This window comes from Fusarium fujikuroi, chromosome FFUJ_chr07 (assembly GCF_900079805.1).
Source record: "Fusarium fujikuroi IMI 58289 draft genome, chromosome FFUJ_chr07".
NCBI classification, from domain to species: Eukaryota; Fungi; Ascomycota; class Sordariomycetes; order Hypocreales; family Nectriaceae; genus Fusarium; species Fusarium fujikuroi.
In genome coordinates this window covers 2,816,061-2,838,453 of record NC_036628.1, presented here as the reverse complement: position 1 = coordinate 2,838,453, position 22,393 = coordinate 2,816,061, and the positions used below count along the sequence as shown (strand labels likewise).

General features: G+C 51.2%; 8 protein-coding genes; 3 read left to right on the top strand and 5 right to left on the bottom strand.

Moving 5' to 3' along the window:
• Positions 1-244: 244 nt before the first annotated feature.
• On the bottom strand, positions 245-1,697 carry FFUJ_08242 (probable KGD2-2-oxoglutarate dehydrogenase complex E2 component; the record flags this gene model as incomplete). XM_023581079.1 has 4 exons in its annotated part: positions 245-361; positions 410-592; positions 642-1,028; positions 1,080-1,697. 4 exons carry the CDS (start codon positions 1,695-1,697, stop codon positions 245-247), a joined length of 1,305 nt encoding a protein of 434 aa, XP_023433744.1.
• Positions 1,698-2,817: 1,120 nt separating this feature from the next.
• On the bottom strand, positions 2,818-4,067 carry FFUJ_08243 (related to integral membrane protein; the record flags this gene model as incomplete). XM_023581078.1 has 3 exons in its annotated part: positions 2,818-3,185; positions 3,236-3,875; positions 3,924-4,067. The coding sequence occupies 3 exons, from the start codon at positions 4,065-4,067 to the stop codon at positions 2,818-2,820; spliced, it is 1,152 nt and encodes a 383-aa protein (XP_023433743.1).
• A 1,877-nt stretch (positions 4,068-5,944) lies between these two features.
• FFUJ_08244 (uncharacterized protein) lies at positions 5,945-6,962 on the bottom strand (the record flags this gene model as incomplete). XM_023581077.1 has 3 exons in its annotated part: positions 5,945-6,472; positions 6,524-6,759; positions 6,809-6,962. The coding sequence occupies 3 exons, from the start codon at positions 6,960-6,962 to the stop codon at positions 5,945-5,947; spliced, it is 918 nt and encodes a 305-aa protein (XP_023433742.1).
• A 351-nt stretch (positions 6,963-7,313) lies between these two features.
• FFUJ_08245 (probable SMC4-Stable Maintenance of Chromosomes) lies at positions 7,314-11,926 on the top strand (the record flags this gene model as incomplete). XM_023581076.1 has 3 exons in its annotated part: positions 7,314-8,174; positions 8,220-11,573; positions 11,690-11,926. 3 exons carry the CDS (start codon positions 7,314-7,316, stop codon positions 11,924-11,926), a joined length of 4,452 nt encoding a protein of 1,483 aa, XP_023433741.1.
• A 610-nt stretch (positions 11,927-12,536) lies between these two features.
• FFUJ_08246 (uncharacterized protein) lies at positions 12,537-16,955 on the top strand (the record flags this gene model as incomplete). XM_023581075.1 has 3 exons in its annotated part: positions 12,537-12,752; positions 12,798-14,308; positions 14,438-16,955. 3 exons carry the CDS (start codon positions 12,537-12,539, stop codon positions 16,953-16,955), a joined length of 4,245 nt encoding a protein of 1,414 aa, XP_023433740.1.
• Positions 16,956-17,620: 665 nt separating this feature from the next.
• FFUJ_08247 (40S ribosomal protein S26E) lies at positions 17,621-18,359 on the bottom strand (the record flags this gene model as incomplete). XM_023581074.1 has 4 exons in its annotated part: positions 17,621-17,720; positions 17,896-17,998; positions 18,057-18,184; positions 18,337-18,359. 4 exons carry the CDS (start codon positions 18,357-18,359, stop codon positions 17,621-17,623), a joined length of 354 nt encoding a protein of 117 aa, XP_023433739.1.
• A 635-nt stretch (positions 18,360-18,994) lies between these two features.
• Positions 18,995-19,516, top strand: FFUJ_08248 (probable ubiquitin/ribosomal protein S27a fusion protein; the record flags this gene model as incomplete). XM_023581073.1 has 2 exons in its annotated part: positions 18,995-19,372; positions 19,430-19,516. 2 exons carry the CDS (start codon positions 18,995-18,997, stop codon positions 19,514-19,516), a joined length of 465 nt encoding a protein of 154 aa, XP_023433738.1.
• Positions 19,517-20,583: 1,067 nt separating this feature from the next.
• On the bottom strand, positions 20,584-22,228 carry FFUJ_08249 (probable SIK1-involved in pre-rRNA processing; the record flags this gene model as incomplete). XM_023581071.1 has 3 exons in its annotated part: positions 20,584-20,826; positions 20,876-21,998; positions 22,059-22,228. The coding sequence occupies 3 exons, from the start codon at positions 22,226-22,228 to the stop codon at positions 20,584-20,586; spliced, it is 1,536 nt and encodes a 511-aa protein (XP_023433737.1).
• Positions 22,229-22,393: the final 165 nt, after the last annotated feature.

The window sequence follows — 22,393 nt, the reverse complement described above, 5'->3', positions numbered from 1 at the left end:
GAGAATAGTCCACATATCGCAGTGTAGGAGCATTGCTCCGGTTTCAAAAAAGGATCTCTCCTTTGTACACATTTCTAGATCTCTTCACCCTAATCACACGATAAACACATGCAAGCGACGTAGTAAGCATCTGCATTAGTCCAACTCTACAAAAGCGCCAGCCATGCAGAACAATGTTCATTCCTACATCCAAACCCAATCGCTTTAGCATACAAATGAACTCTCTACTCTAACACAACAACTTTTAAACGAGGAGCATGCGCGAAGGATCCTCAATGTACTTCTTAACGGTGTTCAAGAAAGTGACGGCCTCTCTGCCATCGATGAGGCGGTGGTCGTAGGTCAAGCTGATGTACATCATCTGCGAAAGGTTAGCACTGGATGATGGATTGAAGAGGGGTGAACTTACAGGTCGGATGACGGCCTCGCCCTTGATGGCGACGACTTCTTGACGGATGCCGTTCATGTTGAATACGGCGGCCTGGGGGTAGTTGATAACGGGAGTTCCGAACATGGAGCCGAAGATACCGGGGTTGCTGATGGAGAAGCTTCCGCCCTCCATGTCCTCCATAGTAAGCTTGCCATCACGAGCCTGTACCCATTAGCACCGTCCTCAGCATCACAAACCATCATAAACATACCTTCTTAGCAGCGGAAGCAACCTCCCTCTCCAACTCAACAATGCTCAACTCATGTGTATTTCTCAACACAGGCGTAACCAAGCCCTTAGGCGCCGAAACAGCAATGCTCACATCAACATAATCGCGATACGTGATGATCTCCTTCTCCGTGTCGATCATAGCGTTGATCTGGGGAACCTTTTGAGCAGCCAGTGTAGTAGCTTTTGTGAAAGCTCCCATGTAACCCAGACGAACGCCGTGCTCCTCAGCGACTTCTTCCTTGTACTTGGCGCGCCAGGCGATGATGTTGGTCATGTCGACTTCTTGGATGGTTGTTAGGGATGCGCAGGTGTTTTGGGACTGCTTGAGGCGGGCGGCGATGGTCTTGCGCATGCGTGTCATTTTCTCCTACAAGGTTGTGAGCTTGGGACAACGTTGCTATGGTTTGAGCGGACTTACGACTCGCTCGCCGCGGGAGGGACCGCTTGATGATCCTTGGACGGGAGGGCTGGGCTTAGACTCCTTGGGCGCGGGCTTCGATTCAGCGGGTTTTGAAGCCTTGGGAGCTTCAGCAGGAGCAGCTTGCTTCTCCTCGGGCTTGGGTTGCTCAGCAGGCTTTGACTCTTCCTTCTTAGGCTCCTCCTTAGGTTTTGATTCCTCGCCCTCGCTCTTCTTAGCAGACCCAGCATCCTCGCCCGTCACGATACGCGCAAGGTCCTGTCCGACAACAACGGTATCGCCCTCCTCAGCAAAGTACTCAGCAATAGCACCGGGCTCGCTAGCATTGACGAGAACATCAATCTTGTCCGTCTCAATACTAGCAATCTCCTCATCCTGCTCAACCGCCTCGCCAATCTTCTTGGGCAAGCTAGCTAATGTTCCTTCGGTGATGGACTCTGCCATGGGCGGCACGGAGACGATGTACGAGCCATTGAAGATGCTGGAGTTGCTGAAGAGTCGTCGTTGGGGGTCGCGCTGGCAGAGGATGGCGCTGTGTGTGAGGCTGGCGCGGGAGATGGCGACGCGTGATAGGCCGGAGAGGCCTGTTGCGGCCTTCATGCGCATGAATGAAGCCATTGTGAGGGTGTGGGCGGGATTGAAGGTGGAAGGGATGGGGAATGATGGGATCGTGGGGAAAGGAAAACAAGTTCTGAATTAAGCGGGCCGAGCTTTGAAGGTATCGCACGGACTTGCAGTACCTTTTTGGAGATGCTTATACGGGCAAAAGGGTATGGATCAATATTTACTGGATTTATAACTTAAACTGTAATAATAAAATGCTCAAATGCTTTCTGACTTCGTGTTGCGTTGTTGAATCGCAAGTATTAAAGCCAAATTGAATGTTTTGCAATACGTCACACAGGTGAGGTTGAATTCGACATCAGCAACTTACAAGCACTCACCTTAAACTACGACAGCTGTGGTTGTCGAGAGCAAGAAAACTACTGGTATTGAAGCAGAATGCTAAAATAAACTGCTCTAAAGGCTCTTTGAATCGTCCTAAATTTACCTAATTATTTTTATCACTTAGGATAGAGGTCCTAAGTTTCCTTGCCTCCCTTGATAGCTCGGTGAGTGGCTCTCTCCGTAAACTTCCCTCCCGTGGGACAGACGGAAACACCCGGACGGTCGCCGGACATTGAAACCCGACACCCAAGAACGTGAATAACATCACGAGCAGCTCTGCTAGTCATTTAGAGGAGTTATTTAAAATCGGTCAACTTGAATCGTTTCATCGGCTTAACAACTGCAACGCCGAAAGCTCACGGTCAGAATGGGTTCGCGAATCACATAATTCCTCATTTTGGACGATGGGCTCCGTACTTTGTGGAGCAATAGCTGCGGCAATGTTCGGCATAACGACTCCACGCCATATTATGCCTCAGGCACGAACATCCAAACTCGTGATATTTAACTGCCCAGCGCCCATGGCCTGAAGCCTGGATAATTCCGTGCAAGCGAATGCAAATGGAATGGTAACAAGCTTGAGGCTGGCGGGCCGACACCATTGTGCTGGTGCAGAACCCAAATTCGACCGCGCATAAAGCGACACACAGATGACATAGCATACGACACAATGGACGTTTTGCTTGGTAATTAAGGTTCAGTTGGTATTTATCCAGTGGTATCTTAAGGTGAAAAAAGAACTCAGCCTCGCTGATATCATATCCAAAACGCCGAGGGTCGCCGCCCTGTTTCATGCACGATCATCACGCCGTTGTACAGCAACGGCCGTCTCTTCGTCAACACGGATCCCCGTCTCGCTGCTCTCATAGTCCTTCGCAGATGTATATTTTCTAAAGGGGCTGGATATCGTGGTTTGTGTGCCGTGTGGCCATTCGCCTATGTCGTATAGATCTGGTGGGTTGTTGGATAGTTCGTGTGTTGAGCTTCCGCCGTCATTTTCGCCAGATCGCGTCTTGGATACACTGGTGAGGCGGATGCCGTTACTGAATGGTGCGCTGAAGGGGGCGCTGATTTGGGTGGATTGACCGCCGCTGTTGGAGGTGAGGAATGAGCCTGGGAGGATCTTGCGGGCGACTGGTCGAAGCATGGGGAGACAAGCTGTGAAAAGTCAATACATGTCATAATGGTGGTATTCAACGTGGACATACCAGCAATTACGGCAAAGTTGCACTCGGCGATTGACCAAGCGTAGTGCTGTCCCATTTGTAGCGTCATCTCCTTTGAATCCGACTTGAACTTGAATGACTCAATGAGGACGAAAATGGAGGCCAAACAGGTCATTGCACCAAACGCAAACAGCGCAATGACAGCAACCTTCTGACCCCTGGGTAAATGAAGCTTTCCAACTTCAATAGCGGGCAGAATGAGAATAGCGCAGTCGATCAAAACGTGCGTCAGAACCGTCGAGAAGAAGAACGTCGATTCGCGGATATGGCATTTTGCATCCCGCGTTGCTTGGTCTCCATCCCACAAGGCTGTGAGTGGTAGACATTGCAAACACACCATAAAGAGTCGCAGCAGAAACCATGCCACTGTGATGCATGACAGGACTTGAATGGGGATTCGGATATCGGAGAATTGGAAGAGACGCCAGTAGAAAGCGAGGATGGCGAATTTCGAGAAGGCAATGGCAAAGGTGTAAGTGAAGCTCGTCGTCCACATATGTATCCAGGCCAGTCGGTTTTTATCGTGAAACGTAAAGTCGTCTGTAAGTCCAACCTCCATTGGCTTTCCCAGTCCATCCTTGATCCATATCATTCCATTCGTCAACAAGGCCAATGAGCCCAACTTGAACCATGTCAGAACACTTCAAGTCCATTTAAGAGTTTAACATACCCAGCCAACAACGGCCAGAGCATCATCAATGCCATATCCAGCCTTCGTGATCTTCCTCGCAATAAGTCGAGCAATAAGAGCCAAGGTCGCAAGAGGAAGAGTTATGGCGGCCGAAGCAATGATATTGGGGGTATCATCCCTCATGATGCATCGTCGGTAGTATTCCTGAGGTAACAGAATGGAGTCCCCCGCAAAAAACAACAACGATTGAGAAGCGGGAACCAGATCAAGAAGAGAGAAATGGGGAAGTATTAAAGAGTCGATGGGGCAAAAAAAGGCAGACCACCAGCTTGGTTAAGCATTTTCCCCAGACACCGACTCATGCAAAAAACCGGACCATGGATCCAACGGTTAGTTAGGCTTGAAACCATTTTGTAAGGGGGGGCAAGAGACGAGAAAACCGCGCTATCAACGCCCCTGGCGCCCCCCACGGGGAGACTGATGCTCATGATGATATCGACGTTGGGTCTGGGGAGGTTGAGAAACTCGGCCCATTTTTGAACTCCACTGAAAACAGAGCGACAAGCGTTGTGATTAGACAAAGTCAGGTGCTCAATAAGACGATCTCCATTTTGACTCTTGTTTTTGGAGAATCAATATGACGATCCCAGTGGCGAAAAACTCTTCACCACCGCGGCAATTGAATGCTCAACTGTGAGGCATTGTTCTACCCTGGTTAATGGCGCCTCGTGCTGACTGTGAGCTGCCGCTTCTGGCGCTGTCATGGAACCAGAATGTCACGCATTGATCGCCTGTTGCCTCGTCTTCAGCTCGGCTTCCATGGGTTCCAAGAGGCTTCAAACAACCTACCTATTCGGGCGTAGTTCATCTCGACGTCTCAGTGAACACAACAACATGGTGTGGGATACATACATTCACGTGCGTGCCTGCATTTCAATCAGCATCATGCATTTGATAATCATCCTGTAAAAAGAAGGGTCATGCATGGCTGGTGATAGGGGTCTCGGCCCTTGCTGTAGCTTATCTCGAATTATGGATCTGTAAGCTTTGAGATAAAGCCAAGGAAGCTATTCGGACCTTTAACATCCAGGGCTGCAAATCCGCTAGAGTTCTTTTAATATAAACTTGCATATTCCGAGGCTGCCGACCGGTTGGTCACTCGGTAGACAATGAGTTTGTAATCATTGAGAAAAGTTTGACTGAGAAAATTTAAGCTATGGTGGTAAAAATTGGACCGTTGCAGAACTTGTAAACTCAAATGTCTCGGGGAACTTTTTCGGGATGACGCGTGCCGTTGAACTTTGAAGGTGGGATCCCGAGTCTCTGTCTGCTTACCAACGTTGGAACTTCAAGGATCCAACTATTGAAAGACCATGTTCTGGAGACGGACGAGATGCTCCTTGGATCAGCTCAAGGTCAATGAGTTCCACTGAGCTTATCTAGTTCCACAGTCGAGACCCTGAGGAGGATCTGCTTCTTCTTCGTTTTCATTGGATATAGCCGTAAACCCGGCTCATCCCCGGTGGTGGCGCCTCGATGTTCAGCCCCATCTTCGGTATAGGCTCTGGACCCGGGAAATTTGTTAGTGAATGGCCCAAGACATTATTCTCCGAGACGCGGAGTTCTGATGGCAGAGGACAGAAGAAGTCGAAGAAGCAAAGACAGACATGGGCTTTTCGTTACACCAATTTCAAGACTGTCAAAGATGGTCATACAAACCTCTTTGCTTTATTCTAACACTTGCAATGGCAGTCCCCAAACTCATGCAGGGGTTTCCACCAGCTAGGTATTTGAACCCTCAAGCTCCCGTTCTCGAGCGCGAGAGACATCAATTCAGAAAATAGCTAAGCTTGCAAATCTATCTTTTGAAAACGTTCATATGATGGGGAATAATGCACGTTTCAGGTCATCACATCCATGTTCTCACTGGGAGCATATCAGGCTGAGGTTGAACTCATCATTATACCAAGTCTCGAACGTTCTAAAATGACTGAAATGACCAAGTAAACGCCTACGCTATGCATGACCGTCAAGAACATGACACCAATGTCAATAGCTCTCTATTCAGCATGTCCATTAATTCCACCCTTGATTCCCTCCAGAATTCCAGACCATTGCCCGCCATGTCGGATCTTGGCCACATCGGAGAACTGATCGCACGCAATCTTGCGCATGACAAGCGTGTCCTTTGCCTTCTTATGCGTCTTTCCATTGCCGTGAAGAAGATACTCCTCGAACCAAGTCTCCTCAGATTTGTCAAAGGGCAAAAAGGTAAGTTGGCTGGCGCGCTCGGAAAGCTCGTCGTGTGGACTGTCCAATACAGAGGCAATCAATTGACGGAAGAGCAACTCGCGAGTATGGGGAGATTGGGTTCGGGAGTAGAACAGCGCTTCCGAGATGTTGGTTTTCGCCATTGCACCGAAGAGAAGCTCGAGAGCAGCTGAGGTCTTCAATTTGGGCTGCACGGTGTAAAAGTATGACAGCGCAATGCTGTAATCGCCATCCTGAGCAGACTGGATGAGCACGGTCATAATGTTGTCGGCAAAGTCGGGAATTAGAGAGGGATGCGAAACGTACTCGAGCGCTCGCTGTCAAGCTTTGTTAGTCTCTGTTTTGGGAATCGCAAATGCTATGCATACCGAGTATTCCTGGCGATCCAGATACCACAAGCCCTTCATGAAGATCTGATATTTCTTGGGCATACCAGACGCATCCACAAATGCATCAGAAGCGCTCTCGCGGCCCGCTGTTAGGTCGAAATCGAGGAGGATGTAATAGAAGATCGAGAACTTGTGCTGCAGAGACATGGTGGATTCGCAGATTTGCTGATGCAGTTGCTTCAACGCATTATCGGTCTTGGGAGGGTAGATCTTGGCTGCAATCGCGAGTTAGCACGTCGAAATCAGTTCGTGAGACAAACATACCCTTTGTTATGCCCACAGCCCTTAAGACTCGATCAATGAACAGAGCGCCCTCAAATTCCTTGCGCGAGTGTTCAATGTCTCGCTGGGTCTCGCGATCATACGGGTTCGCAAGACCCTCCGCGAAGACCTCGTGCAGGTTGGTGTAGTCAAGCATTTCGGTAACGGGATACTGGACTGTTGTCGTAACACAAACCAATGTTTTGATAGCTCGTCAAGAGCTTCAAAGCTATCGCGAAACGGGCAATCAAGGCTCCGTCGCGAGATCACGTGATGGAAGCCGCCCCGCGGCCTGTGCTGGTACGTATTGTTTACACGACCGATTTGGACATTTCTAAACAAACCAACGCGGGGCGCAACCAATCTAATTTGTACAGCTTCCCTCGACACAACAACCCAGTCGACATTGGTTACACCGACCCAAGCTGTCGCTTATTTGTACTATTCATTGTTTGCATACACTCCTTCGCATTTTTCTCTTGTCTGTGACGAGAGTTATTCCTTCACAATGTCTTCCCCTGTTCGACCAAGGCGCGCAACAAGGCGCACCGCCATTATCGATTCTGACGACGAAGACGATGTTTCCAACCGCTCTAGAGTCCAGGATGAGGAGGAGGACTTTGAACCTGAGAAGCCGGCGCCCCGAAGACAGACTCGGTCACGCAAATCGACGACTCCTGCGCCTGCGCCTGCTGCTGCACCGAAGGCGAGAGGGCGTCCTAGAAAAGCGCCGACTCCAGCTGCTTCGGCGGAGCCCAGCGAACTTCTGGATGCTGATACGACACTAAAGGCAGAGGCGAGTTCTCCTGCAAAGATTGCGTCGCCGCGCAAGCGCAAGAGCACGGCAAGGTCATCCATCTCTTCAGTTCCTGACCTGGCCCCTCCTACACCGAAGCCAGATTCACCGACAGCTTCCCAGGAAGCTTCTGCACTGGCCGATATCACTGATTCTAGTGTGAATACTTCTGTTGTCGACAATACACAGGCAACTATCAAGCCGATCAAACCTATGGATACCATTATGGAGAAGCCAATGGATATTGTGCTCAAGTCACGGACATTAGCTGTCCCTGTTGTTGAAGACACAACGCCCAAGTCTCGAATTGTTCTGACGCATCTTACACTCAACAACTTCAAGAGTTACGCTGGCCGACAAGAAGTTGGCCCTTTCCATGCTTCATTCTCATCCGTTGTCGGTCCCAACGGTTCCGGAAAGTCAAATGTTATTGACTCTCTGCTGTTCGTCTTCGGTTTCCGAGCTAGCAAGATGCGACAGGGCAAGATCTCTGCTCTCATTCACAACTCAGCAAAGTTCCCGAATTTGGATCATTGCGAGGTCGCCGTCTACTTCCAGGAGGTCATGGATCAGGTAAGAAATCCTTGTTCTTTTGCGACCTTGGACTAACTTTCCAAGCCCGGTGGCGGCCATGAGGTTATCCCTAACTCCGAGCTCATCATTTCCCGAAAAGCCTTCAAGAACAACTCTAGCAAATATTACATCAATGGCAAAGAATCCAACTTTACAACAGTCACCACTCTTCTTCGCGATCGGGGCGTTGATCTTGACCACAAACGATTCCTAATTCTCCAAGGTGAGGTCGAGTCCATTGCTCAGATGAAGGCCAAGGCTGGCAATGAACACGAAGACGGTCTCCTCGAATATCTCGAGGACATTATCGGTACGTCCAAGTACAAGGCGCCCATCGAAGAATCCGCCACCGAGGTAGAGACCCTCAATGATGTCTGCATGGAAAAGAGCGGTCGCGTTCAGCACGTCGAGAAGGAAAAGAACAGCCTTGAAGACAAGAAGGACAAGGCGATCGCCTATATTCGCGACGAGAACGAGCTGGCGATGAAGCAATCTGCTCTCTACCAATTGTTTATTCACAAGTGCAATGAGAATATTGCTGTTACAGAGGAGGCCATCAGCCAGATGCAAGCTCAATTAGACGCCGAGCTGGAGAAGCACCATGGAGGCGAACAGATCATCAAGAGCCTCGAGAAGGACTACGCCAAGGGTGCCAAGGAGTTTGAAGCACAAGAGAAGTCAACACAAGCTTTGGTCAAGGAGATGGCCAAGTTTGAGCAGGAGCGTGTCAAGTTCGACGAGAAGCGAAAGTTCTTGGACGACAAGCGTAAGAAGCTTGAGAAATCTATCGCCAACGCCGAAACGAACTCCGCCGAAGCCGACGAGACCATCGAGCAGTGTGGAGAGGAGATCGAGAACCGCACTCAGGAGATCGCAGAGCTGGAGGAACAGATCCAGACTGCAGAGGCTGAGCTTACTCGAATTAGAGAGAGTCTCAAGGGCAAGACACAAGCTTTCTCTGATCAGATTGCCGCCAAGCAGAAGTCTCTTGAACCTTGGAATGAGAAGATCAACCAGAAGCAGTCCGCTGTCGCTGTCGCTGAGAGTGAGCTCAACATCCTTCAAGAAAAGGCCAATGCCGGCGCTGTCGCTCTTCAAGACCTTGAGACCAAAATCGCTTCGATTGAGGAGGGCAAGACTGCCAAGCGCGCCGAGCTCAAGTCCTGCCAGACCGAGAGGACTAAGCTTCTGGAGGAGGCAGAGAAAATGAAGTCAGAGCTCAAGGTCCTGTCTGAGCAGGAGCCCAAGATTCGCTCCAAGATCTCGAATGCGCGCCAAAAGGCTGACGAGGCTCGCTCAAGCTTGTCTAACACACAGGCGCGGGGTAACGTGCTCGCTGCCTTGATGCGCATGAAGGAGTCTGGTCGAATCGATGGCTTCCATGGACGTCTCGGTAACCTTGGTACGATTGATCAGAAGTACGATGTCGCAATCTCAACAGCTTGTGGTGCCCTCGACAACTTTGTCACTGAGACTGTCGAGGCTGGTCAGCAGTGCATCGAGTATCTGCGAAAGAACAACGTTGGACGCGGTAACTTTATCTGTTTGGACAAGCTGAGAGTTCGAGACATGTCGCCCATCCAGACACCCGAGAACGCTCCCCGATTGTTTGATCTCGTCACTGCCAAGGAAGACAAGTTCCGAGCTGCTTTCTACCATGCCATGCAAGATACTCTTGTCGCTGCCGACCTCGCCCAGGCGAACAGAATCGCATATGGCGCCAAGCGATGGCGAGTTGTCACTCTCGATGGTGAGCTCATTGATAAGTCTGGTACCATGTCTGGTGGTGGCTCAACTGTCAAGAGAGGTCTCATGTCTTCTAAGCTCGTCTCGGACGTCAGCAAGGAGCAGGTCGCCAAGTTTGAGAGTGATCGCGATGGCTGGGAGCAGCAGTTCAAAGATTTCCAAGATTATCAACGCGAGTGCGAGACACGACTCAGGGAGTTGGGCGAGCTGATTCCTCAGCTAGAAACCAAGATGCAGAAGATTAATCTTGAGATCCAGAGCGCCGAGCGAAACATCGCCGACATGCAACGACGCATGAAGGAAGTCAGCAAGGAGCACCAGCCCTCGGCCTCCGACAACAGTCGCATCGCTGCTCTGCAGAAGGAGATCGCAAAGCTCAACAAGGAGACTGAAAGACTTCACGAAGAGACATCCAGCGTGGAGGATGAGATCAAGGCTCTGCAAGACAAGATCATGGAAGTTGGTGGTGAGAAGCTTCGTGCGCAAAGGGCCAAGGTCGACTCTATCAAAGAGGAGATCTCCTCCAACAACGAGGAAATCTCTAATGCTGAGGTCCGCAAGGTCAAGGCGGAGAAGCAGAAGATCAAGCTGGCGAAGGATCATGCGAAATCGTCCAAAGAGCTTGAGGCTGCTACTCGGGATCTTGAGAAGCTTGAGAACGACATCAACAACCAGGGCGAGAGAGCTGAAGAGCTTCAGGCACAAGTTGAGGAGGCTGAAGAAGGATTGGCCGCTAAGAAGAAGGTGCTTAAGGGGCTCAAGAGCGAGCTTGACGAGAAGACGGCTGAGCTCAACGAGACAAGAGCGGTTGAGATTGAGATGCGCAACAAGCTTGAGGAGAACCAAAAGGCTCTTCTTGAGAACCAAGCACGACTTCGCCACTGGGACGATAAGCTGTCGAAGATTGTTCTGCAGAACATTGACGACCTTACGGGAGGCTCATCGGGCAGCCGCTCCAAGAGACCCAAGCCGCAACCCAAGCCTCAGACGGATGACGATGATGACGTCGACATGGACGATGCTCCTCAGGATGATGTGGACATGACCGACGCTCCCCAAGAAGAGGAAGAACAAGAGGACCAAGAAGAGGATGAGGATGAGGAGGAATCTGTCAATGGGCAGCCAAACGAGCTTCCGAGATACACACCCGACGAGCTCGCCGACATGAATGAGAGGACACTCAAGGGCGAGATTGCAGCTCTTGAGGAAAAGACTCAAAATGTCAACGTCGATCTCGGTGTCCTCGCTGAATACCGAAGACGAGTGGAAGAGCACGCTGCTCGTGCCTCTGATCTCCAAACTGCCATTGAACAGCGGGATTCTGCCAAGAAGCGATGCGACGACCTACGCCGTCTACGTTTGGAAGGTTTCATGGAAGGTTTCAGCGCCATTTCCCTCCGCCTGAAGGAAATGTATCAGATGATCACCATGGGCGGCAACGCAGAGCTCGAGCTTGTCGACAGCTTAGATCCCTTCAGCGAAGGTATTCTCTTCAGCGTCATGCCCCCCAAGAAGAGCTGGAAGAACATCAGCAATCTTTCCGGTGGTGAAAAGACACTCAGCAGTCTGGCTCTCGTCTTCGCTCTGCACCATTACAAGCCCACCCCTCTGTATGTCATGGACGAGATCGATGCTGCGCTGGATTTCAGAAACGTGAGTACTACCCTAACCCAAGACACTCGGCTACAATTCGACCACACTCGCGTGGGCATTCCACATGCGAATTGTTATCAATTCTGATTGAACCCCCATGCTAACACTCAGCGCAGGTCTCGATCGTCGCAAACTACATCAAGGAGCGTACCAAGAACGCCCAGTTCATCGTCATCTCGCTGCGCAACAACATGTTTGAGCTTGCGGCGCGGTTGGTGGGCGTGTACAAGGTCAATCATATGACCAAGAGTGTCACTATTGAGAACAAGGACTACATCGCGAGACCGCCGGGACACTCGTCGCAGCAGCGCACGCAGGTTGGGGGTAATACGACGATACTGCCCTTTCGGTAAGGGGTGAGAGGGCTTGTATATGACGATGATGATGACTATGGATATGGCTTTGGCGGTTATTTTAATGATATGGAGGCTAGATTTATGATATATCCAATGTTTGGTGTTTACTGATATCCTTCATCTTTGACCTCTCCTCGACTCACCGATACAGAACCTCATCCGATCACGTTGTGTCCAGCTAACATTCACATGCCACGTCACTCTCACTCATCCTCCCTTTGCCATCTCCCAATACACCGTGAGAAAGACTCAACCTGAACCCCGTCCTCCCCTTGTATCACACTCGCGTCCCACGATCCAGGAACTAACTCCCGTGTCACCGAGCGCGTCTAGACCTGAAGACCTGGGACATTAAGGATCCCCAAGCGAACCCCTGCAGACACCCGCCCCTTCGATCACGCCGCCGTCGATGCCGTACCACGCACCAAGTGCCGGTCTTTCTCGGCTCTGTATGCGTGTCTTGCACGTCACGATGTTGTGTCTCGGCAGATTATACGTGGGCGGCCTCGACATTGGGATATGGCTGCTGTACGTCCTATAAGTAACGCCTACAATCGAGCCAAGCTTAAGCTATTCTCGCTCATCGCTATACACTCGTTGACGCATCATGTTGATGCTCCTCCCCCTCGTCGTTCACTTGGTCACTGCTCTTCCTGCAAACTGGAACGAATCGATCGCTTGTCCGCATGATGATCTTTACTCATCGCTCATTCAAGATGATGGCAAGTTTTGCTCTAGTGTTCTTGAGGGGAATCATTGCGGTGCGGGATATAGTACGCCTGTGGAATATGTGAGGTATAATCAGACGAGGATAGCTTCATATGTGAGTGGTTCGTGATGAGTTTGGATGATTGCTTATGAGTTGCAGTGTGAGTGTATTGTGACTAGTGCGTATTCTAGCACTGCGGAGTCTAGGACGAGGGGGTATTCGGATTCGACGGAGGCATCGGTTGGACAGCCTGGATCGGGGACGTATGCTGAGACGACTGAAGGAGTGTATTCGACCACTGAAGGGTCGTGGAATCAGACTGCAGCGTCTGGTGGAGAGACGACAGCACGAGAGACGACCGGGGATATTCCAAGGACATCGTACACCAGCAGCAGTCCAACTACAGGAACAGCCAGCGAGAGCTTCGCGAGATCAGATTCAGCAGCGTCATGGAACACCACCACAGAGTCACCAGCAGATACCCAAGGTCCCTTCTCAGCATCCTTCTCGAGCCATACTTCATCTCATTCTCAGTCTGACAACGGCACGCAAAGTCTCACGGATGTAACATCACAAGCATCGACCTATTCATCTGGGATGACAAGATCTGGCGCTACAAGCGATTCGCTACCGTCGTCGATTCCCGGTAACTCGACGTCGAGTCCTGTGGAGAGTGGGACACGTCTGACGGGGACTTTGACTGGGTGGAACTCGAGTATTACTGCCCCGAGTGGCGGTATTTCTGGGACAGGGCCTATCCCTACTGTGTCGGTTCCAAGTATGTCTTTAACCACTGGTTCTGTGACAACTGGTGGGAGTGTAGGTCCAGCTTGGAACACGACTTCAAACCCAACAGGGAAGAGTTCGATTCCTACTATCAGTCTCTCAAGTGGAAGTTCCGTGCCACTTCCAACAGGATCAGACATCACTAATTCTGAGAGCTCGTCGAGTGGGAGTGTGGCTCCAAGTTGGAACACCACGTCTGCTTCGAGGGGCAATGGCTCAGTTCCTACAGTCAGCATCTCCAGCAGAACTTTCGTGCCCTTCCCTACAGCGTCTAGGGCCTCGTCTAGTGGCACAACAGGGACAAGCTGGAATGGAACTACCTCCGTCTCGATGAGCAATGGCTCAGTACCCACGATTAGTATCTCCAGTGGGACGTTCGTACCGTTCCCAACAGCCTCGGTGTCCACAAGCTCTGGTGGTTCATCAAGTGGGAGTGTAGGCTGGAATGGTACCACGTCGAGGGGGAATGGCTCTGTACCGACAGTTAGTATCTCGAGTGGCACATTCGTTCCGTTTCCAACATTATCGCTATCAAGCCAAGCAAGCTCGGAGAGTAGCTTTGGTCCCAGCTGGAATAGCACTTCTCTTCCTCCTGGGGCAAATACGTCGGTACCGGTGACTAGTGCTTCCAGCGGAACCTTGGTGCCTTTTCCAACGTCTTCAGGGGGGTTCACTTCAGAGAGCAGTGTCGGTCCGAGCTGGAACAGTACATCTCTTCCTCCTGGTGGTAACACCTCGTTACCGACTATCAGTGCTTCGACTTCAGCGCAACCCTCTTCGGCAGATATCACTTCGGATAGTAGCTTGGGCCCAAGTTGGAACAGCACTTCCCTTCCATCAGGTGGTAACGTATCGGTACCAACCGCAGGCACATCGAGTGGCTCGTTTGTGCCATTACCGAGTCTCTCATCCTCAGTAGAGGCTACAACAGGGAGCAGTTTGTCTCCAAGTTGGAACACCACTTCTATTGCTTCAGGTGTCAATACCTCGATACCAACTGCCATTACCTCTAGCGGATCATTTTCCCCGTTCCCGACGGCATCACTTCCAGGTTCATCATCCTCGGAGGAAGCAGCATCCAGGAGTAGTGTCTCTCCGAGCTGGAACGCCACGTCTCTACCTCCTGGTGGTAATACCTCAGTCCCAACCGTCAGTATATCCAGCGAGTCCTTCATACCGTTCCCGACGATATCACTACCAAGTCAATTCTCGTCGGCCGAAGCAACATCGGGCAGCAGTATCTCTCCAAGCTGGAATAACACTGCTTTACCATCTGGCGGCAACGTGACAATACCAACCATCAGTATATCCCCGTCGCAAACCTTTGTCCCATTTCCAACTCAGCCTTTCCCAAGCGACTCTCTCACTACAGGCCCAGAGACAAGCGGTAATCAGTTTCCAAATCGGAACAGTACTACTGTACCAGGGGTCAACTTCACTATACCGTCAGTCAGTATAAGTCGGGGTGGGACGCTGCCGTTCCCGACGCTGCCGCTGCCAAGTGAGTCGATCACGACTGAATCTAGGATTGAGACAACCTCAGTGCCAAGTAGCAGCGCAATTCCGAGCTGGAATGGTACCACTTCTGCACCTGGAGGCAATGTCTCCGTACCGACGATCAGTGCATCGCACGTTGGAACGTCATCTCTGGTTCCGTTCCCAAGTGCATCTTTGCCGACCGTTTCTCAAGTAACGTCAGGGTCGGCCCGAAGTGAGACTTTGGTGTCTGTTTGGAACACAACAACTTGGGGATCTGAAGGCTCTGGTTCTGTTGCAACTGTCAGCTCCTCTGGGGCTGGTTCAATTGTGACTCTTCCGACGGAGTCAGAAGCTTCTACCAGTTCTCAGAGTGGTGATGTTGGGTGGAACATCACATCGTCCATTTCAGGCATTGTCTCCCTCCCAACCATCAGTGTACCAGCCTCTGCAATCCCAACTTTGCCCTTTCCAACAGTCTCAACCGAGGTTACCAGCACTGTTACTAGCGAAAGTGCTGTTCCGAGCCGTGAGACGACGGGCTCTGGGCCTGGGAGTACTGAAACCGTTACATCCTTCTCGAGTCCTGCGGCTGCAACTTCAACGTCTGGTGCCTCCAACGGTTCCGCGTCACCAAGTAGTAACGCAACAACAACTGGCGTCCCCGAGTTCCCTGCCGCCAACTTCACCCATGTTACACGCACCGCAGCCATCTCGCAAGAAACATGCTACACACTCCCCAACCCAGACGGTGATTCGACTCGTCGAGCGTTACTGTACAACTCCAGACTTCGAGAAGATAACGTCTCAATCCCCACTCCGTATATCGAGTCTGTTGAGTTTGAGAAAGATGGCATTAATCCGCTGTATCTCACTGTTCGTGATGAACAAGGCGGGATCTACTATGTTGACATTTCTCATCGGGGTAGGCTTTCGGTCGTTGATCCTAACGGGTATTTGGTCACGCTTGATGCTGAGGGGATTCACTTCTCGGGGAGCAACTGCACGTACGACATATCGATCGCGATTGATGATATGTACGAGCAGATTGCCGACTTGGCGGGTGTACAATGTGCTGCACTCAAACGCAAGCGCGCCGAAGACTTGGACTTCAGTCAGGTTCTGTACCTGCATGACCAATGCGGGAACCCCGTTGGCAGGTCGGTCAGGCAGTATCCTCAGCTTCTTGTAGGCGACACAGTCTGTGCAGATGTCTCTGTTGATGATGAAACTGGTCGCTGGGACTTTGAGTGTACGTTCCCGGGATCTGAGTCTGGATCATTGAGATGTCAGTCGGCTATCAAGAATAAGGTCGTCGACTTCATCAGCACAGATCCATTCGGCGGTGCATGTCCAGACTTGTCCACTGTCGTCACCACGCTTGAAGAATCAGGACAAGACATCATTGACCCTGAACAGCTTCGCAAAGACCTTGCCAATCAAGGTCTGACCAGCGACAGAGCCAAGCAAGAGGCTGATGCCGCTGTGATCGCGTACACCCAACTCTGGCAGGCTCTTGGTGCAATCTTCACCAAGAACACAGAGACTTCACAGGGTGCGTTGGAAGATTACATCGACGTATACAACACCCACAGAAGTTTTGAAAATGACATCTGCCAATCCCTCCACGAAGGCGAAATCCCCCTCAACCTAACCCTCATCGCTGGCGCAACAAGGATACCCGCCATAACAACCCTCAACTGGGCCCCCGAGACAACAAAACCCTACAACATCACAGTCCAAGACTCATCACGCATCGCCTGCTGTCCCAACAGCGCAGTCGCAGAGGGAGAAGGCGCTACGTGTTCGTATCCCCGCGACGCCATCATCCCCGGCACAGGGTGCGTCTGTGGTAAGAGTGCAGCAGGCGTAGGGATTGCGTTTGAGTGGACGGAGTGTACGAATTACAAGGGGAGCTGCGAAGCTGATGGGGATTGTGGGGATGGGTATTTGTGCCTGACAGGAAGTTGTTGCGGTGGGGGTGTTTGTGTTGATGCGTTTGCTTGTTCGGAGAATGGCACGGATTTGGTGCAGCAGTTTGATGGAGGGTTTTAGGGTAGATTGGGTGTATATTATTGACAGAGCAATCGGTCACGCAATGAGGAGCAATTCGTTGAATAATTTTATCTAGACATCGTCGACTTGTTTGAGGAAATCATTTAATGTGTCGATTAACTTTCAACATTCAACTCACGATGCGCAGTGGATTGGTTGTCGCAGAAATATCATCTCGAACTTGATTGTGACCTCATGTTGTTCACGAAGTTCGCCGCAATAAACTACCAGCACTCCTATCACAGCACATTGACATCAAAATTCAAGCACAAGAGCAGACTGCTTTAGACCTGATCCCAGATCCCTTCAAAGCAATAAATGACATCAAAAGCCACAGCCAATTGAGTGCTCCTCGGCGATGTGGACCTGGCAACAGGCTACACAGTGAGATCACTTCGACGCACATCTACAACAGGTCATTGGAAGCGACGTGATACTCGGTCACATACATTCAACATTAAGACTGAACAGTCACAGCAATCACACACAGTTGGAAAAAAGGAACAAGCAGATGTTTGTCAATGACGTGTGGACATCAAACGTCGTCCGATTGAATTTTGGAATCTCTTAGACTCATAATCCCAAAGGTATTCATCCCATCCGTTATTTTTTGAATGATGCTATCATAACCGGACTCCATCCCAAGACAAGCCATATCAACCCATTTAAGCCTTAGGGGCAGTAGGGACGATCTTCTTGCCGTCCTTGTTGTAGCGGACGCGAGGGGGAGGGGCACGGTTGCGTCGGCCAACGACGGATCGGACGCTATAATATCATGGTCAGCTTCAAGGGTTCGGGGTAGAGACGTACTGGGAGTGTGGGCATCAACTGCGCAGCAGGCTGGGAGTGTGTATGGTTTTCAAAAAAGTACTCCAAGGCTCATCTGAAGCACATACGCAACCAGGGCGCAGTTGTCACACTCCCGGGGAGGACAACGTACCGGACAATCTTGCCGTGAATGGCGCAAGAGACGCAGTACTGCAGCTTCAGGTACATCTTGGGCACGGTGTACTCCGCGAAGACGGAGGCATCCGAGATGTCACCTGTGAATTAATTGTAAGCGAACATGATCGAGCGAAGCGAGGAGTCAACAAGACGTACGAATAGCAGCAGACTCAACCATGTTGCGGATGGTGAATCTCTTGATCGCCTTATCCTTGGGGGTGCATCGCGAGCAGTTGCTGCATCGGATGGGCTTGACGTGGCCACGGCCCTTCTTGTTTCGGCCGCTGCAAAAAGCTTGTTAGCAACTTGTTCAAAGTGTCAAGGTTGACCCGTTCAATCGTTGTCGAGCATCATCGCGACAGTGGGTGTTGATTCGTCTGCGTCGGCGATGATGGTGTGCGATGCGATTGCAGGCGGAGGGAGGGGAAGGTCGTACTTGTTCTTTCTCTTCTTGACCATTTTGACGGTTGCTGCTGATGTAAATATTCAGGTCCACGCAAGTGAAGAGAAAAGGAAAAGAAGAAGAAGAGGCGCTCTTGAAATGTGCGTTTAGTCGATTGACGTTGAGAGGGCCAGTCCACTTTTTCGGGCTGGTTTGGTGGGCAGTAGGGCAAATCTAACAGAATGGCCTGCAGAGACGGCTGAGGTCAGCGGATCCACCGCACCAAAAAGCGAAAACCCTGAATCATGTGACCAGACTCCAACGGATGGACTGGTTGTAATTTCTGAGCGGGCGCTGCCCTCCACCAAAAGTCGATCTTCTTCAACCCCAATTCGCACCATCTGAGGATTGCTTAGGAAGGCAATAGTTCTTATTGTCGAGGTACGTCTGAAAGATGCTGCAAATACCCGTCTCTGTGAGGGCTTCATTGCCTTTCACTTGAGGATTGCTCTTTTGTTCTTTTCGAATTCGCAATTCTCTGCGCGCACACTCGACGCTTTTTATCGACTTTGAGCCTTGTTTTTCGTTCATCTTCGAAGAAAGACTAGAGTCGTCGCACAAAAAAAAAAACGAAGACAACTCTCCGCCCGACGCAGCCGGGAACATGCTTCATACTTCGGAACCTCGATTCTAACCGTCTCAGTTAGGCAAGATGCAGATTTTCGTCAAGACCCTCACGGGGAAGACGATCACCCTTGAGGTGGAGTCTTCCGACACCATCGACAACGTCAAGTCCAAGATCCAGGACAAGGAGGGCATCCCCCCTGACCAGCAGCGCCTGATCTTTGCTGGCAAGCAGCTCGAGGATGGCCGCACCCTGAGCGACTACAACATCCAGAAGGAGTCCACCCTCCACCTGGTCCTCCGCCTCCGTGGTGGTATGGCCAAGAAGCGCAAGAAGAAGGTCTACACCACCCCCAAGAAGATCAAGCACAAGCGCAAGAAGACCAAGCTGGCTGTCCTCAAGTACTACAAGGTCGACTCTGACGGCAAGATCGAGCGACTTCGACGCGAGTGCCCCGCCGACACTGTAAGTTTCCCTGCATCCATGATTTGTAGATGGACTGAAAACTGACTGGCTCTTTAGTGCGGCGCTGGTGTCTTCATGGCTGCCATGCAGGACCGCCAGTACTGTGGTCGCTGCCACCTCACCTACGTCTTCGACAAGCAATAAATGCATGACCAAGGGACTTGAATTGGGAATTGATGACGGATCGGATTGGGTGCCAAAAATGGGCGTTGACGGGCTTTTGTAGCATAAAGCACATCCGGTTTCTGAGATAATGCATGCTTGATTGAGACGACAAACTTGTTAAATCACACAACCTGTTCTCCCCAGTGACTTTGCTTGTTTCTGACCATGTTTGTCTGCTTGTCGTGGTGATTTGCCACTTAAATCTGCACCAGAATTCGCCATCTGGGATGCACTCTGTGCGCCCTCATTGACCTGCTCTACAACACCCCAAACTCGTTGCAAAATCAAGACCCTTGTAATCGCTCATTCATATCAGTCCTTATCAGTTGAATTTCGCAGCCTCGCATGAATTTCTTGGTGTCCACTGGTGAAATTTTCATCTCGCCAGAGCCTCGTTTGCCCTGGTGGGGCACCTCGTCAACACCAAGCGATCCGACAAGGATGAGTGGAGTGCACAGCAGAAGGCCTCAGATAGCATACAGTCGTTACAATAAATGTCACTTATTTGGCTGCTCTATTCGATCTGTTTCTTTTGTGCACCACCGACCATGATGTCTTCATCAACACCATGATGGCATACACACACAACCATGCCCTTCATTCACACTCCCAATCACGACAAATGTAGTCTTCAGTGAATTTGCATGTTTTTGTAAACAAAGGGTATGAGTTTTCCCTCGTAGTGAAAAACAGTCTTTTACAATCAAAGCCAAATGCCCTCAAACGCCCAAAAGCCATAAGCCAGAGATCAAGATCCTACAAAAACTCCTCAAACAGTTGCGCAAGGGCCCTGGAAGCAAAAGTCTCCCGCACCATCCATCGCTTTTCGCCATCCCAAAAGAGGGGGGCGCTTCTGTTGGAACGAGCCGTGTGAGACTCCGCGCGAGGAGGTTTTGCTGGGGCGGGAGACGTTGAACCAGAGTCCGACTTACCCTTGCGCAACGTCTTATCATGACTGAAGATGCATCTCCCATTATCCGTGTTCCTGGAACGCTCTGCCGGGGGCGACAGCATAAACCAGACGCTCTCAAACAATAGGAAGAGCACTACTCGTCATCCGCAGCCTTGGACTTTCTCTTCTTCTTCTTTTTCTTCTCGCCATCTTCCTTCGCGGGCTCGGCATCCTCCTCATCCCTCTTTCGCTTCTCCTTCTTGTCCTTCTTCTCTTTCTTTTCCTTCTTCTCCTTCTTGTCTTTCTTGGACTTCTTAGTCTCAGGCTCAGGAGCGTCAGCCATCTCCTCGTCGGAGCCAGCATTATCACCGTCATCAAGTAGGTCCATAACACCCTTCTGTAAAATAGTTAGCGTCGATCAGTCATTGCGATTCGAGTTCACATACCATGACATCGGTGTTCTTGGCGGGCTTCTTGCCAGTGGCGTAGAACTCTAATCGGTCCTCGACTTGCTGCTTGAGAGCCTCACCAAAGCGGGTTGAGGGCTCCTCGGAGAAGTTGTCGATACGACTGGCCATACTACACTTGTTGGCGAGGTATCGAGAGATGCGACCCTTGTTCTTGGGACCAGCCTTGCCAATGAAGCTGCTGTGGTAGATGAGACCGTACTTGGGGGTGTTGCTCTTGGTCTTGAGAGCACGGAAAAGAGCCTTCTCGGCACCGAGAATCTGGAGAGTAGAGGCAGGGTACTTGGAGAGGTTGGTCAGAGAACCAGCGTGAGAGATGAGGCGGGCGGCAACGGGAGTGCCAATGAGAGTCTGCAGGTTGGGGGCGATGTCGGACATCTTCTTCTCGAGGTAGGCGGAGGTGGACTTCCGGTTGTCGGCCTGCTTGACAACAGCCTCAGCGAAGCCGTGGACAATCTCGAGGTCAGCAGGAGAGATGTCGAGACCCATGGAGACCTTGGCGGCGTCAATGATGGCCTGAGCCTTCTCACCATCCTCACCAACGAGAGCGGCAATGTCGTGGAGCTTATCATCGTTCAAGCTCTTCTTGTCGCCAATGGCCAGAACAAGCTTGCAGTAGGTGTAGTTGTCGGAGACAATCTTGACCAGCTCAGGGAAGTGCCATCCGTACCACTCGCGAACGCGCATGAAGAACTGGTTGACGCCCTTGTCCTGGAAGTCGATGGTCGCGCTAGCCTGGATGATGTGGTTGTCGTTGCGGGTGACGCTGAACTTGACCTTGGCACGGGAGTAGGCGTGGCCCATACCCAGACCGGCCTTCTCAACATCGCCGTACTTGAGTCCGCCGAGAAGCTTGTCGGCGTGGAGTCGGATACCGCGAATAACGTCGCCGACAATGTCAGAGGTATCGGCAGTCTCGCACTCGAGGCCGGGGAAGAGGCCCTTGATCGCGCCAGCAAGGTTCTTCTCGGAAACACCAAGGACAACCTTGGTCTTCTTGCCGCTTGTCTGGGGGAGGTTGAGTTCGAGGACAGACTTGAGGTAGTCCGAGACGATACCCTCAGTGACGAGGTTAATGTTCTCAAGAGCCTCGACGTGGCCCCTTTTTTGAAGTGTCAGTTATCGCGCATCCATCGGCATCGCACGTCCGAGATTGAAATACCTGAAAGGGCTGAAGTTGGCCAGCTTGACCATCTTGCCGAACTTGGCGAGGTCGTTGACGGCGGCCTGAGTCTCCTTCAATTTCAGGCCCACCGCATCCTGCTGATGCACCACCTTGAAGAGGGCATAGCCCACGGGGGATTCGTATAGAGCGTAGTCGATGTGCGACATCTTGTCGTTCCCTGCCGGTGCCGCAATTGGGAATGATTCCGCGTCGAATGGGTTTGGTGATGGCTCGAGGCTTAAGATTTTCACACTTTTTTTCCAGGTGGAAATTTTCTGGCAGCTTGCGCACGGACCAGTTGAGGCTGGTGTGGCTAGTGATTGGTCACGTGG